The sequence below is a fragment of the Rhinopithecus bieti genome, unplaced genomic scaffold (genome assembly GCF_001698545.2).
Source record: "Rhinopithecus bieti isolate Rb0 unplaced genomic scaffold, ASM169854v2 scaffold_15197, whole genome shotgun sequence".
Classification (NCBI taxonomy): Eukaryota; Metazoa; Chordata; class Mammalia; order Primates; family Cercopithecidae; genus Rhinopithecus; species Rhinopithecus bieti.
The window spans coordinates 1,017,374-1,035,840 of record NW_016808366.1 but is presented as its reverse complement, the minus strand read 5'-3'; the positions used below and the strand labels follow the sequence as shown (position 1 = coordinate 1,035,840).

The 18,467-nt window shown below is 44.2% G+C and overlaps 1 protein-coding gene across 2 annotated transcripts in view; it reads right to left on the bottom strand.

Annotated features, from left to right (window-relative positions):
* The window catches only part of PHF20 (PHD finger protein 20), a 189,067-nt gene that overhangs the window by 95,629 nt on the left and 74,971 nt on the right, over nt 1-18,467 (bottom strand). For both annotated transcript variants that reach the window (XM_017886648.1, XM_017886649.1), the window contains 2 exons: nt 14,561-14,732; nt 10,743-10,827 (listed from right to left, as the gene is read on the bottom strand). In XM_017886648.1, coding sequence (XP_017742137.1) covers nt 10,743-10,827; nt 14,561-14,732 — 257 coding nt within the window. The remainder of the gene's footprint in view (nt 1-10,742; nt 10,828-14,560; nt 14,733-18,467) is intronic.

Here is an 18,467-nt window from a genome sequence, read left to right as displayed (position 1 = left end):
GAAACCCCATCTCTACTAAAAAATACAAAAAACTAGCCGGGCGCGGTGGCGGGCGCCTGTAGTCCCAGCTACTCGGGAGGCTGAGGCAGGAGAATGGCGTAAACCCAGGAGGCGGAGCTTGCAGTGGGCCGAGATCGCGCCACTTTACTCCAGCCTGGGCAACAGAGCGAGACTCCGTCTCAAAAAAAAAAAAAAATACAAAAAATTAGTCACGCTTGGTGGCAGGCGCCTGTAATCCCAGCTACTTGGGAGGCTAAGGCAGGAGATTCACTTGAACCGGGGAGGCAGAGGTTGTGGTGAGCCGAGATCCTGCCATTGCACTCCAGCCTGGACAACAGAGCAAGACTCCGTCTCCGACGACAACAACAACAAAAAAAGCCACATCATTCTGCTAAAGGTATTGTGTTTCTAGAGATGTGTTCTATTTCCACATCTCAAAATCCATTTGAATTATCTTCATGATACAATGTTTTAAAATAGAGACTTGGCCAAAACACAAAATGCTTGCTGCTACATTGTTAGTTTTTTTTGTTACACTGTTAGTTTTTTCCCAATAGAAAAAAAATTATTCAATAAAGATCCCTCCCTGCTAAAAACCTTAAGCTGGAAACCCAAATAATCTTATCTTCCCAAATAAGGTGTCCAATTACAGAAGTTCTCATTAGTCGCACCCAAACAACACTTTCAAATTTTGCATCTTAGAACCAATTCATGCCCCACCCATTTTTGCCCCAGGGATTTAAAATAATAATCACAGTTAATCTTGTCCAGATTCAGTAAACCATTGGTAATCACATAATGGTTTCCACTAGTAAACAGGTTTTTCTCTGTTTAGAACCAATTCCCCCAACCCCTGCAAAAAACCCTGAGGTCTGGGAGCCAAAGAATGCAACAACAAAGTTAAGGCCTGGTTCTCTCCTTCCGGTACATTCTCTTCCCACACCCCTCCACTGCCAGTCCTCAACAGGGCCTAGTCAATGGCTAATCACGGGTACCAAATGAAGTGCAAAAGTATTCAACGTCCAACACAATCTGAGCCCAATAATTTTCCAAACCTTATTTCTCATTACCACCATCCAATACCCACCAACTCAAAGTGACAAGCTGCCCACTGAAACTGCCAGTGACACTTCTATCTCCATATCTGTATTAAACTGTTTTCCTTCTGGGAATGTGCCATTCCATGATCTTTAAGTGCCCGGCTCAAATACCCACAACAGTTCTGTAACAGCTTCCTGGCTTTTCAGCTACTAATGATTACCTCCTGATCTGAACTTCTTAGGCTCATTTGGCACCAGCCTACAGAGCTTCAAACTTAGGTCTACCTTCATATAAGTACAGATCGCAACTCAAAAGCAGGCTTTTCAAGGCCAGAGACCACATCTTAGACCACTTTCTTCCACACACAGTACCTGCCTCAGAGTAGACCAGTGCTTCTCAAAGTGTGGTCCCACAGCAGAAGCATGAGTAACTCCTGGGAACTCATTAGAAATGCAAGTTACCAGTCCCATCTCAGATACACTGAATCAGCAACTGGGAACGGGGGACAGGAATATGCGTTTTTAACAAGTCCTCCAGGTGATTCTGATGTACACCAAAGTCTGAGAACCACTGCCATAGACAATTAGTAATTACCTACTGACCTTTATTCCTGGTAATTACAAAATAAAGGTGATTATTTGTCACAGGTGTCACCAATACATAAAGAAACTAGCTAGCAAGACATAGACAAAATTCAATGTTCTCACTTATTTGTAGGAGCTAAAAATTAAAACAATTGAACTCATGGAAATAGACAGTAGAAGGATGGTTACCAGAGGCTAGGAAGGGTAGTAGGTAGGGGTGGGGGAAAATGTCGATGGTTAAGGGGTACAAAAATGTTAGAAAGAATGAATAAGACCTAGGTTGCTAGCACAACAAGGTGACTATAGTAAAAAATAATTGTACATTTTAAAATAACTTGGCCAGGCGTGGTGGCTCACACCTGTAATCCCAGCATTTTGGGAAGCCGAGGCAGGTGGATCACTTGAGGTCAGGAGTTCAAGACCACTCTGTCCAATATGGTGAAACCCTGTCTCTACTGAAAAAATGCAAAAAACATCAGCCAGGTACGGTAGTGGGCACCTGTTATCCCAGCTACTCAGGAGGCTGAGGCAAGAGAATCGCCTGAACCCAGGAAGTGGAGGTTGCAGTGAGCCAAGATCATACCACTGCACTCCAGCCTGGGTGACAGAGTGAAACTCTGTCTAAAAATAAAATAAAATAAAATAAAATAACTACATAATTGGATTGTTCGTAACAAAGGATAAATGCTTGGAGTGATATATACTCCCACTTACCCTGATGTGATTATTACACATTGCATACCTGTATCAAGATATCTCATGTAACTCATAAATACATACACCTACTTATGTACCCACAAAAATTAAAAATTAAAAAAAATTAAAAATATTTAAAAAAAGAAACTGGCTAGCAAACAACATAAAAGGATATATAGTTATGCCTGGTTGGGTTAAAACATCAGCAATTACATGACACCACCAATTAGATGAACAGGCTATGATAAAAGGATTAGAGCATAAAAGGATAAGAGCATAAACAATTATCTACACAGGCAGTTCAGCAATGACTTACAAGTACTTACAACAAAGGTCTCCGTTCCTGTTTTTCCCTGCCTATATTGTGAGGGTGTTGGCAAGCAAAGGAGTTATGATAAACAATGCTATGGAATTCTAAACAGACCCTTCTCAAGCAACCATGGTGCAACTCTGGCAAGTCCAGGGACAGAGATGGGGGGATGGGAGTTTTAAGACTCCAGTTATCTTGAAATCTTAAATATTATGTGTGCCGACAAGTCACCCAAGACTATATTTTCAACTATTTTATTAACAAAGTTAGTTCAGCATCAGTTACATCAAAATGAAAATTGTCGTTTTTACAGGCATTTCCAACATCCAAAAGTCAATATTAAGTAACGTTACCTAACAGTCCAACATTTTCAGCTATTTGGAGTTAATTTTGAAGCTTACTCCTGATGGCAGATTCCAGAAGGAGGACTTACATAAAAGGAACCTGAGTTCCACGATTAAGTCTGAGACAGCTATCACTGGAATCCAAGCCTGTCTACTGACCTCTGACCAATTTTTTCCCAGCACCCCACACTGCCTGTTGCTCAGGCTCCTCAACCTAATTCCAAACCACAGACCCAGAGTAGCACCAGCCACTCTGAAATGACCCAAACTACGGCCAAAGGTGCTAGGGACGACTATCCTTAGATATATCTTGGTCTTTGATCCTTTTAACTTCCAAAGGATTACCAAGGATCACCTTGAAACTTTCCCCTTTAATCATGCTAAACACAGCCCAACTTGGGCTTCAATAATTCAGAGACAATAATGAACAACAGAGAGGGCAAAATTTTGCTTTAATGGTTTCATGTATATTACTAAAAGATTGTCTTCCCATGGAATCCTCCCATAGGTGACTAGTTGTTCTCCTGTGACCACAAACACTACCTAACAAACATGTAAATGAAGGAACTCAAAGTAAGTGTATCCTGTTCTATCTGCTCTAACTTCACAGAAGGGCTACCTGCCTCAGATTCCCTTGAGAAGCTTTTGTCCTTAGACTTTAAGATGAAACAAAGCTTCCTGGCCTTGCCCCTCTGAGGGTTAAGGACTCAGCATTGCAGACAATCCTATAGCAGTCAGTAATAGTAGAAGGTTCTAAGAACAAAACTAGAGATGCATAACAAGCTCATGTTCTCTAGGACCAAAGACATAGGGATAATACAAGGGTGATTTTGGATTGGACAGATTTCTGTTGCTCATGAAATCTACCACAACTAATATTCCAGGGCCACTTTTTTTCTTAGAAACAGGGTCTTCATCGGCCGGGCGTGGTGGCTCACGCCTGTAACCCCAGCACTTTGGGAGGCCGAGGCCAGTGGATCACCTGAGGTCAGGAGTTCAAGACCAGCCTGGCCAAAGTGGTGAAATCCATCTCTACAAAAATATAAAAATTAGCCGGGCATGATGGTGGGTGCCTGTAATCCCAGCTACTCGAGAGGCTGAGGCAGGAGAATCACTTGAACCTGGGAGGCAAAGGTTGTAGTGAGCCAAGATTGTGCAATTGTACTCCAGCCTGGGCGACAGAGCAAGACTGTCTCAAAAAAAAAAAAAAGACAGGGTCTTTGTCACCCATCCTGAAGTGTAGTGGTATGATCCTAGCTCACTGCAGCCTCAAACTCCTGGGCTCAAGCAATCCTACTGTCTCTGCCTCACAAGTGGCTGGGACTATAGGCATGCACCAACATGTCCAGCCAATTTTTTATTTTTTAATTTTTAGTAGAGATAGCAGGGCATGGGGGTCTATGTTACCCAGGCTGGTCTCAAACTCCTGGCCTCAAACAATCCTGCCACCTTGACTTCCAAAAGCACTGGAATTACAGATGTGAGCCATCATGCCCAGCGTCCAGGGCTTCTTTTCTATCTCATTCACTCTTCGGAAGTCAGATTATTCCAGAATGCCACAGAAGGAAAACAGAGGGTTTTCAAACATGTTTTCTCAGGCTGGTCTGAAAGTAGTGAGTTATCTCAATTGATTGTTCACAGTCAGTTACAGATCAAACTTCTTATTCTACTCTTTCCCTCCTCCTCACAACTGCTTTTGACTAGTCTTTTTTTTTTTTTTTTGGAGATGAGTCTCACTCTGTCACCCAGGCTGGAGTCCAGTGGCAGTGGCATGATCTCGGCTCACTGCAATCTCCACCTCCTGGGTTCAAGTGATTCTCCTGTCTCAGCCTCCCAAGTAGCTGGGATTACAGGTGCACACCACCATGCCCGGCTAATTTTTTGTATTTTTAGTAGAGACGGCTTTTACCATGTTGGTCAGACTGGTCTTGAACTCCTGACCTCAGGTGATCCACCCGCCTCCACCTCCCAAAGTGCTAGGATTACAGGCGTCAGCCACCACGCCCAGATCGGCCCTTAAAAAAAAAAAAAAAGACTAGTCAGGTCGGGTACGGTGGCTCATGCCTATAATCCCAGCACTTTGGGAGGCTGAGGTAGGCAGATCATGAGGTCAGGAGTTCAAGACCAGCCTGACCAACATGATGAAACCCCAGCTCTACTAAAAATATAAAAATCAGCCAGGCATGGTGGCATGCACCTGTAATCCCAGCTAGTCGGGAGGCTAAGGCAGGAGAATCACTTGAACCCAGGAGGCAGAGGTTGCAGTGAGCTGAGATCAAGCCACTGTACTCCAGCCTGGGTGACACAGCGAGGCTCCATCTCAGAAAACAACAACAACAAAAAAAATTTTCTTGAAGTCCTTAGGCTTCCACAGATTGTTGAGGACTGAGGATGTGCATATGTCTGCGGGCACGCCTTCCCCTCCCTCTAAGTATTTTCTTCTTAGCAATTTTACATATTGGGTTTAGGTTCTGTGGCCAATACAACACTCATCTATTTCCATTCCCTCTTTGACTTCTAACTGCTCAAAAGAGTCCAGAGCAAAGGCAGTGAACACCCATAATCACTGAGCAGGAACTGGGACCAGACCCCGTCTCCTAACCATGGTTCTCAAGACAACACTAGGCTCCAGAAAGTGCAGACCACTACATCCACTCTCACATTCTATCAGGGAACACTTGGACCTAATTGACAACACCTGCCCTCTTAGGCCAACCCTGCTCCAAAGAGGCAGCCTGGTACTGTGGGAACCACAGTTTAGGGACTCTGGAGAACCACAGACCTCCATGCAGATCTCAGCTCTACCATCCAAGCGCTTTATAACCTAAAGCAGTTTCCCCCTGTGAGCTTAGTTCCTCATCTGCAAAATAAGAATGGGGTTGGGCCGGGCGCGGTGGCTCAAGCCTGTAATCCCAGCACTTTGGGAGGCCAAGACGGGTGGATCACGAGGTCAGGAGATCGAGACCATCCTGGCTAACACGGTGAAACCCCGTCTCTACTAAAAAATACAAAAAACTAGCCGGGTGAGTTGGCGGGCGCCTGTAGTCCCAGCTACTGGGGAGGCTGAGGCAGGAGAATGGCATAAACCCAGGAGGCGGAGCTTGCAGTGAGCTGAGATCCGGTCACTGCACTCCAGCCCAGGCGACAGAGCGAGACTCCGCCTCAAAAAAAAAAAAAAAAAGAATGGGGTTAATGGCAATAACCTTTCCATGTTTGTGTAAAGACTAAATATGATAAGATACGGAAACAACCTAGCACAGGGCCTATCACAGACCAAGGGATCAATACCACCAAGTCACCCTAAAAGGGAAGCACAGCACATTGACAACCTTTTTTTTTCTTTTTTTGTTTGGAGACAAGTCTCGCTCTGTTGCCCAAGCTAGAGTGCAGTATAGCGCTATCTCGGCTCACTGGAACTTCCACCTCCTAAGTTCAAGTGATTCTCCTGTCTCAGCCTCCTGAGTAGCTAGGACTACAGGCATGTGTCACCACGCCTGGCTAATTTTCATATTTTTAGTAGAAATTAGGTTTCACCATGTTGGCCAGGCTGGTCTCCAACTCCTGACCTCAGGTGATCCACTGCCCTGGCCCCACAAAGTGCTGGGATTACAGGCATGAGCCACTGCGCCTGGCCAGACATTGACATCTTTTATCTTAGGGCAAAAAAAAAAGGGGGGGGGGGGGGCAGGGGGGGCGGGAAGCACAAATTCCTTCTTCCCCCAGAAGAAGAAAACAGCCAAGTTAGCACCTGCATGTGTGGGCCTAAATCTTCCTTTTCTCTTTCTACAAAGCTGTTCACATAGTATCAACCTCCCCACATTTCAAATGTAGAATCAGTTACAGCATGAAGAAAACAAAAAATAAGAGCTGCTTCAGCCAGAGACTCTAGAAACAAGATCATTTCCATAGCATCTCCTGTTATAAATGCAGACTTCAGTCACTGCCCCAGAGACTGAACTGGCGGGGTAGGTAGGGGACATGACCCAAAAATATGCATAGTTTTTAGGAAGAAGGAACTGATTTACCTGCTCATTCAAATTAAAGAACCACAGATCAACAGAAAGGAACAATTCCCCATTTTGTCATAAATGGTAACCTAAAAAGTAGTTTCCTTAAAGAAAATCACTTACAGAGCAGAGTTGTATACTACTGGGAGCAGAAAGCCCTGACAGACAATTGACTCTGCTATTTCCCCTGTGAAAAAAAGGGGAGCTTCGGGAGGCTGAAGCAGGTGGATCATTTGAGGTCAGGAGATCCAGACCAGCCTGGTCAATATGGTGAAACTTCGTCTCTACTAAAAATGCAAAATTTAAAGCAGCAGCTTCATTGCTGCAGTTCTATCTTCACCTTCAGGACGTTTCCCTTGGTCAAAAACAAAGTCATCTCCAAGTTCGAAGCATTCAGCAAACAATGATGGCAGAGCCACCAGAAACGTACACCTGATTTTCATGACAAATATGGTAATACTGTATTAGCTAGTGGAGCCACTTTCTGTATTGCTCTATGGACATATGTAACAACACAAATCAGAATAGAATGGAGCCTGTCCCCTATTGGCAGAGTCACCCCCCAAAATGGAGAGAACAGTAATCACACCAGCTGGTGTAATAATGAATTGTTCAAACAGCAGCTCATAATTGATGCCAAGTTAAAGCACTTGTACCCATTAAGATATGCCATTACTGAAGAAATAAAGTACATTTGAAACCTTAAATACACATAAATTAGCCAAGTGTGGTGTGGCATGTGCCTGTAGTCCCAGCTGCTCAGGAGGCTGAGGCAGAAGAATCGCTTGAACCCAGGAGGCAGAGGTTGCGGTGAGCAGAGATTGCGCCATTGCACTCCAGCCTGGGCAACAGAGCAAGATTCTGTCACAAACAAAAAAAAAAAGGGAGGGGGAAGCTAAGCAGCCCCAGCAAAGAGGTGAGGTCAGCCCACCAGAGATGGCTTCCAAACAAAGATTCCCTGAAAGTAGAAACCCATCTTTTACTGTCTTTTACAACAACATAGACTGAGAGTCTAACAAGACTACCAACTGCCACTGCCTTCACACTAAATAATGCTTAATCTCCACTGCTGAAGAACCATTCCAAGTGAAAAAAGCTAAATAATATGGCATTAAATGCCCTATTTTCCAAGTGCTAACAGACTCCCTTAAGAAACTAAAGTTGTTATTTAGTTCTGATTCAATCATGCCAGACTCCTCAGTGCCAGCAGCTGCCACTTCCACTCTGGCTAGAGTCCCCACCCACCAGCCAGATCAACAATCAGCCTTAGCAAAACATCCAAGGAGATTAAGAGTGGCAAGAAAATCACACCAACCCTTCTAAACATAAATCTACAAGGCGTGACTTCACTATATCCCCTGCCTCCTCCTGGCAGCACCAACAAGACATAAGTGACATTTACAGGAAATAAACGTGCTGCCTTGCCAGCAGAGCAGCTCCTCACAGAGCCATTAAGCTGGTGGTCACTGCTACGGATGAACCTGAGGCACAGCAGAAAAGACCAGGGAAAGAGAGAAAAGAGAGACTAGCATTGTCGCTCCCAATCCCACAAGTAATCCCACAGTGAATCGTGATGAAGCAGAAACTGATCATTAGCACTAATCCAAACCTAACATTTTTGAAATAATTATTTCAAAGGGTTTCTGACCCATCCCACACACAAACACAAAACCTTATAGAGACAGGTGCCTACCATGATTAACCTGCACCATCCTGCCCTGCCTTCTCCTGGTAGCTCTATTTCAGCACCTACTTCATTCTACCTTGAAGCAGGTCTTCTTTTGTTTTACTCCATGATGCCAAGCTCTGGGCTCTGTAGGTATTAGATCTAAACAGTAGATTACTAAGCCTTCATTGCCTCCACCAACACATCTTCCCACCCCTCTTAGAGGCATTAATTATCTTCATCTCCAAATCAGACATATATCTGAGCTCCTACAAAGGCTAGCTTTCCTTCACAATCTGGGTGGCCAATAGTACCACCCGGCCTGTCCCACTAACTTCCTGTTTCAGGATTGCCCCTCTCCCATATCCTCTTCTCCCTCTTCCAGTTAGTCCCAAAACCAGGCAGTGTGTCAGCGTAATACAGGACTTCAGACCCAAGAACCTCAGGAAAACAGGTTTTGGCAGAAATTTCCATTCATTTTCATGTCCTTCAGTTAACTAAATTTCACTGGACAGAATATGGAGCCTCAGAAACAATATATTAGCATTGCAAATGACCATTTTAGGAACTACCATAGCCTCGAGACTCTCCCTCCTACAATTTTAGTTTATGGAGGAAGCACAACCAAAAATAATTTTTTTTTTTTTTTTTTTTTTAAAAGAGACAGTCTCATTCTGCTGCCCAGGCTGGAGTACAATGACACTCTCATAGCCTGCTGCAGCCTCAAACTCCTGGGCTCAAAGGATCTTCCCACCTCAGCCCTGCGAGTAGCTAGGACTACAGGAACATGCCACCACCCTCATCTAATTTTTTCATAGTGAGATGAGGTCTCACTGTGTTGCCCAGGCTGGTCTCAAATTCCTGGCCTCAACTGATCCTCCCACCACAGCCTCCCAAACTGCTGGGATTACAGGCACGAGCCATGGTGCTTGGCCTGAAAAATACTTCTCTAAAAAGTTGCGGCTGGATATGGTGGCTCACACCTATAATCCCAATATTTTGGGAGGCTGAGGTGGGTAGATCACATGAGACCAGCCTGGGCAACCTAGCAAAACCCCGTCTCTACTAAAGATACAAAATTTAGCTGACCATGGTGTACATCGGTAATCCCAGCTACTCGGGAGGCTGAGGCAGGAAGATCCTTTTTCAAGAATTGCTTGAACCCAGGAGATGGAGGCTGCAGTGAGCTGAGCTGGCACCACTGTACTCCAGCCTGGGCAACAGAGCAAGACTCTGTCTCAAAAAAGAACGAGAAAAAAAATCATTCTCAGACAAAACTTGGTCAGCCTGAGGCCCAGCAGTTAGCAGACTATCAATAAATACCTGAATAACTTCATCAAATGAAAATTCAGACTGGCCTAAGAGTCAACCCTACAGTGGCATCAAGAGGTCTGACTTCCCTAAACATTCACTTCAGAGATCATGGAGACCACACATACCCTGGTGGAATGTGCTTACAATGGTATCACTGGGACCTAGACTCTATTCTCCAGGTGCCAGGATTCTGACCATATATATTATCCTCAAAACTCTTTGCCTGCCCTTTTACTAGCAAAATGAGCCTCTATTAGTCAAGTTTCCCATTCTGTCTCTTCACACGTTCAGCTCTGGCAAAAGAAACCCAACTCAGTGCTCTAACTTCCGGCATCCCAGTTTCCACTAGCCAACTCCAATGTTACAGACCACCTCAATCACCTTGCATCAAGAAAGCACATTTTTTAAAGTTTGTTAGTGTTCATTTAATTTCTAGGCTATTCACAAATATTCAGGGCTATCTCATCAATTATATTAGGAACTCCTAGACAGCAAGTACCTGCATACTTCCAGGAAGAGTGATAGATGAACTGTGACTGTTTTAGAAAACAATGACTGAAAATTAGGGGGTAAAAAGTCAAACTACCTTTTTTGCCCAGTTTTCTTTACACTTATAATTTCTTCCCAACTCCTGACATAGTGATTAACTTGAATAAAGCAGATACCTAGGCAGTAAAGAAATACTGAAAATATACTATCAAGCTCTAACATTACAAACATCCCCCACCACCACCACCACCTAAGTCATGAGTAAAAACAACTACAACTCAAATGCCTTACCATCCTTGTTAACAGCAGTGACTTTGGCCGGGTAAAAACGACAATCAGACCAGCAAGCAAGGACCTGCTCATTTATTTGAAATTCCTAAAAAACATAAAAAAAAAAAAAAATCCTGTTACCAACCTAATTTCACAGGACATACACTGTACCAGATCTCATAAAAGAGGCTGGGATTGATAAGGGAGTGAGAAAGGAAAGTAGCTATTGGGATGGAGGAAGACATTTCTGATGTTCAACACCAGGAGTTGCTATAATTTCGGTGTCATTTGTCCTTGCTGAAAGTTAATGTTTTCAGGGCAGCAGAGTTGGAGATGGGGCCTATGAGAGGTGTTTGGGTCATGGTGGCAAATCCCTCATGAACAGATTAATGCTGTCTCACAGGAGTGACTTCTCGCTCTCCTGGGAATGGATTCATTCCCAAGAAAGCAAGTTGTTATAAAGCAAGGCTCCTCCCCCTGTTTGGTCCCTCTCTTCACACTTGTCTCTCTCTTTGACCTTCCACCATGTATGACACAGCATGAAAGCCAATGCTAGAAGACAGTGCCATGCACTTGTACTTCCCGGCCTGCAGAATTGTGAGCTAAACAAACCTCTTTTCTTTATAAATTACCTAGTCTCAGATATTCTATTATAGCAACACAAAAAAGACTAAGACAAGAGTCAAAACAAAAGGGCTGGGACACAAGACCTCAATAAGCCCAAGAGGTCTGGGCAGGCACGGCCCAGCACTGATGATAATTCCACCCTAATCAACATACATTCTGAAAATGAGTCTAAGAGGCCAGGACTACTAGGATATACATCCAGTATAGGAGTTAGAAGATTATGAGGCTACTTCATACTCAGGGAAGCAGCATGTAATGCCACCTACACTTCTAAAGGGACTTTAGCCAAGGAAAGCAACCATTCACCTTTAATATTTTATACACTTTTCCCAGCACACAGTTTGCACTGATAAATTTTGCACAATGGGCCAGGCACAGTGGCTCACACCTGTAATCCCAGCACTCTGGGAGGTCGAGGTGGGCGGATCACCTGAGATCAGGAGGTAGAGAACAGCCTGGCCAACATGGTGAAATCCCTTCTCTACTAAAAATACAAAAATTAGCCGGTGTGGTGGCAGCTGCCTGTAATCCCAGCTTCTCAGAAGGCTGAGGTAGGAGAATCACTTGAACCCAGGAGGTGGAGGTTGCAGTGAGCTGAGATCATGCCATTGCACTCCAGGCTGGGTGACACAGTGATACTCTGCCTCAAAAAAAAAAAAAAAAAAATTGTAGAATGAACACTGAAAAGTCAAATGGAACAATACTGAATAATCCTTAATTGGGAAAAAGAAAAAAAAAGGCCAGCAAGAGTTTAAGTTCCCTAATAGGGTTAAAATAGAAAATAAGCCAGACACAGTGGCTTGTGCCTGTAATCCCAGCACTTTGGGAGGCTGGGGCAGGTGGATCACCTGAGGTCAGGAGTCTGGCCAACATGATGAAATCCCACCTCCACTAAAAATACAAAAATTAGCCAGGTGTGGTTGGATGAACCTGTAGTCCCAGCTACTCAGAAGGCTAAGACTTGAGAATCGCTTGAACCTGGAAGACAGAGGTTGCAGTGAGCCAAGATCATGCCACTGCACTCTAGCCTTGGCAATAGAGTGAGACTGTCTCAAAAAAAAAAAGATAAGAAAAAGAAAATAGAAGGCAGGGCTGAGTCAGATCTAAAAGTGGCAGGACCATTATAGATGTCTCAATGCCTGTTTAAAAACCTTAAAACTGGCCAGGCACAAGGGCACGTGCCTAAACTGCCAGGACTTTGGGAGGTACAAAGGACCTTCCTTCTTTGACAGAAAAATCCCTTAAGGCCAGGAGTTTAAGACTAGCCTGGGCAACATAATAAGACCTTGTCTCTACAAAAAAAAAAAAATTTATTTAGCCAGGCACAGTGGTACATGCCTATAGTCCCAGGTACTCAGGAGGCTGAGGAAGGAGGATTGCTTGAGCCCAAGAGGTCAAGGCTACATTGAGCAAAGACTGCACCACTGCACTACAGACTGGGCGACAGAGCAAGAAAACGTCTCTTTAAAAAAACAAGAAAACAGGCCGGGCGCAGTGGCTAACACCTGTAATCCCAGCACTCTGGGAGGCCGAGGCAGGCAGATCATGAGGTCAGGAGATCAAGACCATTGTAGCTAACAATGAAACCTGTCTCTACTAAAACTACAAAAAATTAGCCAGGTATGCTGGCACGCACCTGCAGTCCCAGCTATTCGGGAGCTGAGGCAAGGGAATCGCTTGAACCCAGGAGACGGAGGTTGCAGTGAGCTGAGATCGAGCCATTGCACTCCAGCCTGAGCGACAGAGCAAGACTCCGTCTCAAAAACAAACAAACAAAAACATGGCTCTTGAGCTACTTACTCGAGCCCGCTTCCACTCTATGGAGTGTACTTTCATTTCAGTAAATGTGTGCTTTCATTGCTTAAAACAAAACAAAACAAAAAAATCTTAAAACTAATACTTCATACTGCGTTTTGAAGTCAGTAAAAGCTCCAGGCATAGAGATAAAATTGAGAAAAATGGAATACAGTCCAATCAATTCCAAGTCCTTTGAGGGCTTATAAAAGACTTTGCATGACGAGCTTACCCCTATAATCCTAGCACTTTGGGAGACCAAGGTGGGAGGACTGCTTGAGCCCAGGAGTTCAAGACCAGCCTGGGCAACAATGTGAGACACTGTCTGTATAAAAAAATTTAAAAATTAGCCGGGTGTGGTGGGCCTATGGTCCCAGCTACTCGGGAAGGTGAAGTGGAAAGATCGCTTCAGCCTGAGATTGAGGCTGCAGTGAGCCATGATCGCACCACTGCATTCCAGTCTGGGCAACAGAGCAAGACCCTGTCTCAAAAGAAAAAGAAAGACCTTGCATATGAGACTAGCATAATGCTCTACATGGAATGATCACTTTCTTTTCTTTTTGAGATGGAGTCTCACTCTGTCACCTGGGCTGCAGTGCAGTGGCGTGATCATCTTGGCTCACTGCAATCTCTGCCTACTGGGTTCAAGTGATTCTCCTGCCTCAGCCTCCTGAGTAGCTGGGATTACAGGCACCCTCCACTACACCCAGCTAATTTTTCATGTTTTTAGTAGAGGCGGGGTTTCACCATGTTGGCCAGGCTGGTCTCAAACTCCTGATCTTGTGATTCACCCGCCTCCGCCTCCGCCTCCCAAAGTGCTGGGATTACAGGTATGAGCCACCGCACCTGGCCGAAATGATCACTTAACAAAAGATCAGACAGCTTAACAAAAGATCAGAAGATCTATGTGCCAGGCGGTGTTCTAGAAGTTAGGGATATAGTGCTGTAAAATTGGTCAGGAGTTTGAGACCAGCCTGGCCAATGCAGCAAAACCCAATGTAGTAAAAACCCTTGGGTTAGTAGATATTTTTGTGTCTACTAAAAATACAAAAATTAGCCATGGTGGGCACCTGTAATCCCAGCTACTAGGGAGGCTGAGGCATGAGAATCGCTTGAACCCAAGAGGTGGAGGTTGCAGTGAGCAGAGATTGCACCACTACACTCTAGCCTGGGCAACAGAGCGAGACTGTCTCAAAAAACAAACAGACAGCGAGACTCTGTCTCAAAAAACAAACAGACAAACAAACAAAAAAATTGGGATTCTTCAAGAGCCCCAGGTGTCATCGAGATCTCAGGGTTATAACTATAGGCCTAAATAAGAACTGGTCCCCAGCTGCTACTGAACATCAAAGATTGAAACACAAACAGCCCAATGGCTGACCTTGCATACTACAGAACTTCCCAGATTTCTTACTCACAGAAGATCCATCCTCTTCATGCAAGCCCTCTTTCCTCAGTTGTATTTTCTCTAAAGGGCGTAAATAAGGACTGTCCCAGCAGAACCACTCATCATAACGATGGTTCCAGCGCTTGAAATGGATGAGTACTTTTCCTTCCTCGTAGTCAATGTCTTCTATGTGAGCTGGATACCTAAGTCAGGAAAAAAAAAAAAAAAAAAAAAAAAATTGGCATTCCTTTAATACCCACCCCAAATATCCAAATATCCATAATGGTACATTTCCAAACCTATTCCCAAAGGAGAAGGTTACCAGGCCTACCGTTTAGAGACTCCATGTAATTGGGTCAAATCACAAATTAGGGAGGGTAATAGACCTGAGATCCAAATCCCAACCTGCATATTCCTTATTTTATGAACTATTTTATTTTATTTTATTTTTGAGACAGAGTCTCGCTCTGTCACCCTGGCTAGAATGCAGTGGTGTGATCTTGGCTCACTGTAACCTCCTGGGTTCAAGTGACTCTCCCTGCCTCAGCCTTCTGGGTAGTGGGGATTATAGGCGCCTGCCACCATGCCCGGCTAATTTTTGTATGTTTAGTAGAGATGGGGTTTCACCATGTTGACCAGGCTGGTCTCAAACTCCTGGCCTTAGGTGATCTGCCCACCTTAGCCTCCCAAAATGCTGAGATTACAATGGTGAACCACCATGCCCGGCCAGTTTATAAACTATTAAATTAAACTTTCAGAGCCTGAGTTCCCTCATGTAAAGTGGAAGAAGCACACTGGGTTGTACTGTGGATTAAACAAGATGACATACACAAAAGACATGAGCACACAAGAGGCAAGAAGAAAACATTTAACAACTAGATCAGATTTTACGTGTGCCAATAAATCAGAATGACCATGCAACCCAGACTGTATCAGACAGTCTCAATTTTAAGCATTTTGTAAGCAATATAATGGAATACTATGCAGAGGGTTTTTTGTTTGTTTGTTTGAGACAGGGTCTCGCTCTGTCGCTAGGCTGGAGTACAGTGGTGCGATCTCTGCTCACTGTAACCTCCAATTCCATGGTTCGAGAGATTCTCCTGCCTCAGCTTCCCGAGTATCTGGGATTACAGGCGCCCGCCACCACGCCTGGCTAATTTTTATATTTTTAGTAGATGGGGTTTCACCATGTTGGCCAGGATGGTCTCGATCTCTTGACCTCATGATCTGCCCACCTCAGCCTCCCAAAGCGCTAGCATTACAGGCATGAGCCACCGCGCCTGGCCTTATACTACACAGTTATTAAAAAGAACAAGATGATTTTATCTGTCAAGATATGGAAAGCTCTTCTAAGATATACAGTTATATGATGCAGAACACTGTATATGCTAAGCTATTGCTTTGTTTTATTGATTGATTGATTGATTGATTGAGACAGGGTCTCACTCTGTCACCCAGGCTGATGTGCAGTGGCATGATCTCAGCTCACTGCAACCTCCCTCTCCCCAGCTCAAGTGTCCCTCCAGCCTTAGCCTCCCAAGTAGTTGAAACTACAGGCACACACCACCATACAGGGCTAATTTTTGTATTTATTGTAGAGACGGAGTTCTGTTATGTTGCCCAAGCTGGTCTCAAACTCCTGGGCTCAAGCTATCTGCCCACTTCAGCCTCCCCAAATGCTGGAATTACAGGCATGAGCACCACACCTGACTTATTTTTTTAAAGAAGAGAAAGAAGGATATGTATTCACATATGCTTATATATGCATAAAGTATTTGGAAGGATGCCCAAGAAACAACAAAGGTTGCTTGTGGAAAAGTGTGGCCAGCTCAGTAGATGGTTTCTTTCAACCTCCATTTAACCTTCTTTCTAGACTGAGAGTTGGGAAAATCAACAACTACATTTCCCTGACTTCCTTACAACTGGTGGCCAAGGTCGTAAAAACCCTTGGGTTAGTGGCCAGGTCCAGCACAAGGCCTATCAAGCTTCCACATACATGTAAATCATCAGGGTATCTTGTTGAAATGAAGATTCTGATTCAGTATGCCAAGCTGGGGCCTAAGAGCTCTCACAAGCTCCCAGATGTTGTTGCTGCTGCTGCTGCTGCTGCTCTGCAATAGTCAGAGCCTAATGTCTAATCATCAGCTTCATGCATGTCAGGCAGCAGTGGTGCAGATGGCAGTGCCAGTAGTGATTTCCTGACCTCCAGATCACAGCTACAATTGTGGGCCTTTCAAGATGATACCCTAAGGGCAGCCTCCTTGAGTCCCACTCTTCTAGCCCTTCCAGCAACGTAGTACCCAATTCCCTACCTTAAATCCTTCTGTGGTTAAAATACTCAGGCTGGTTTATTTTTCCAGCATTTATTCCTGATACAAGAGAGAGATCTGGATAAGAGGTGGGGAGGGGCAAAATAGGAGGGAGACTTTTGCAGTATACCTTATAATACTTTTTTATTTCAACTATATAAAGGTACTGCTCATTCCAAAAAATAAATGGTTAAAATAAATAAAATATTATATGGAGTTTTCTCTGAAAACACTTATATTAATCAAATAGCTATTCGAGACTGACAAAGTTTACATTCTATCCGTATTTTCTCCCTGCAACCTGGTTTGTACCATTTCCTTCCTTTCTTATATCCAGCACCTAGTACAGTGCTGTCCTAATAAACACATGCTACCTAAATGAACAGGCCTGCTTTCTTGTGTCTGTATACTGTGTACTTTTCAGCCCTACACTAGCACCCTCTAAGGCAGTTTGCTTGGCGTTAGTAACGTATCACAGTACTTTGCACATACTAGGTACTCAATAAATGTTTAGCAAATGAATTCCACTCTTCTTATTCTTCCCAAAGGTCATGTATTCTGTCAGTTTTTTAATTCCAACATTCTCAGACTTCAGCAACCTATTCCAATTTCACTCCTCAAGTTCAGGGCCCCATCACTTCATGTGTGTATTCCTCACAGAGGACTGGAAAGGTATGTTTTCCATAATTCCTAATTGCTACTATGCGTACCTTAATTGCTCAAAAATATTAACAAAAGACATAAACAGCCCTGGAACTAGTCTTCCTACTCCAATCCAACTGACAGCTGCTATAAATACAAGACATCTTGACAGCAGACTGGCTAATTGTCTGATCTGACAAATGAAATAGTACAACTGTAGGAGACAAGTGAGGATTCCCTAAATCCACTTCTCTCTGCAAAATGGGGAGAAGGATATCAATATGGCAATTATGTATCTCTTACCCTCTCATTCATTCAGCCTACCTGAAGCTAGTAAACCTCTCTAAAACAACACAATCTGTCCTAACACATTCCTATTCAAACCATTTTTTTTTTTTGAGACGGAGTCTCGCTCTGTCGCCCAGGATGGAGTGCAGTGGCCTGATCTCAGCTCACTGCAAGCTCCGCCTCCTGGGTTCATGCCATTCTCCTGCCTCAGCCTCCCAAGTAGCTAGGCCCACAGGTGCCCACCACCACGCCCGGCTAATTTTTTTGTATTTTTAGTAAAGTCGGGGTTTCACCATGTTAGCCAGGATGATCTCGATCTCCTGACCTCGTGATCCGCCCGCCTCGGCCTCCCAAAGTGCTGGGATTACAGGCGTGAGCCACTGCGCCTGGCCTTAAACCACTTTCTTTAATGGTTTACTATCTCTAGCAACAGTTTTCTCACACAGGGTCCTTGGACTAAGGCAGGAAATCTTCTTCACACGGAAATCACTTTTTTTTTTTTTTTTTGAGACAGGGCCTCGCTCTGTTGCCCAGGCTGGAGTACGGTGGTACCACCATGGCACACTACAGCTTTGAACTCCTTACCTCAAGTGATCCCTCACCTCAGCCACCAGAGTTGCTGGGACTGCAGGCTCATACCACCAGGCCCAGCTAATCTTTTGTCATTTTTTTTGTAGAGGTGGAGTCTCACTATGTTGC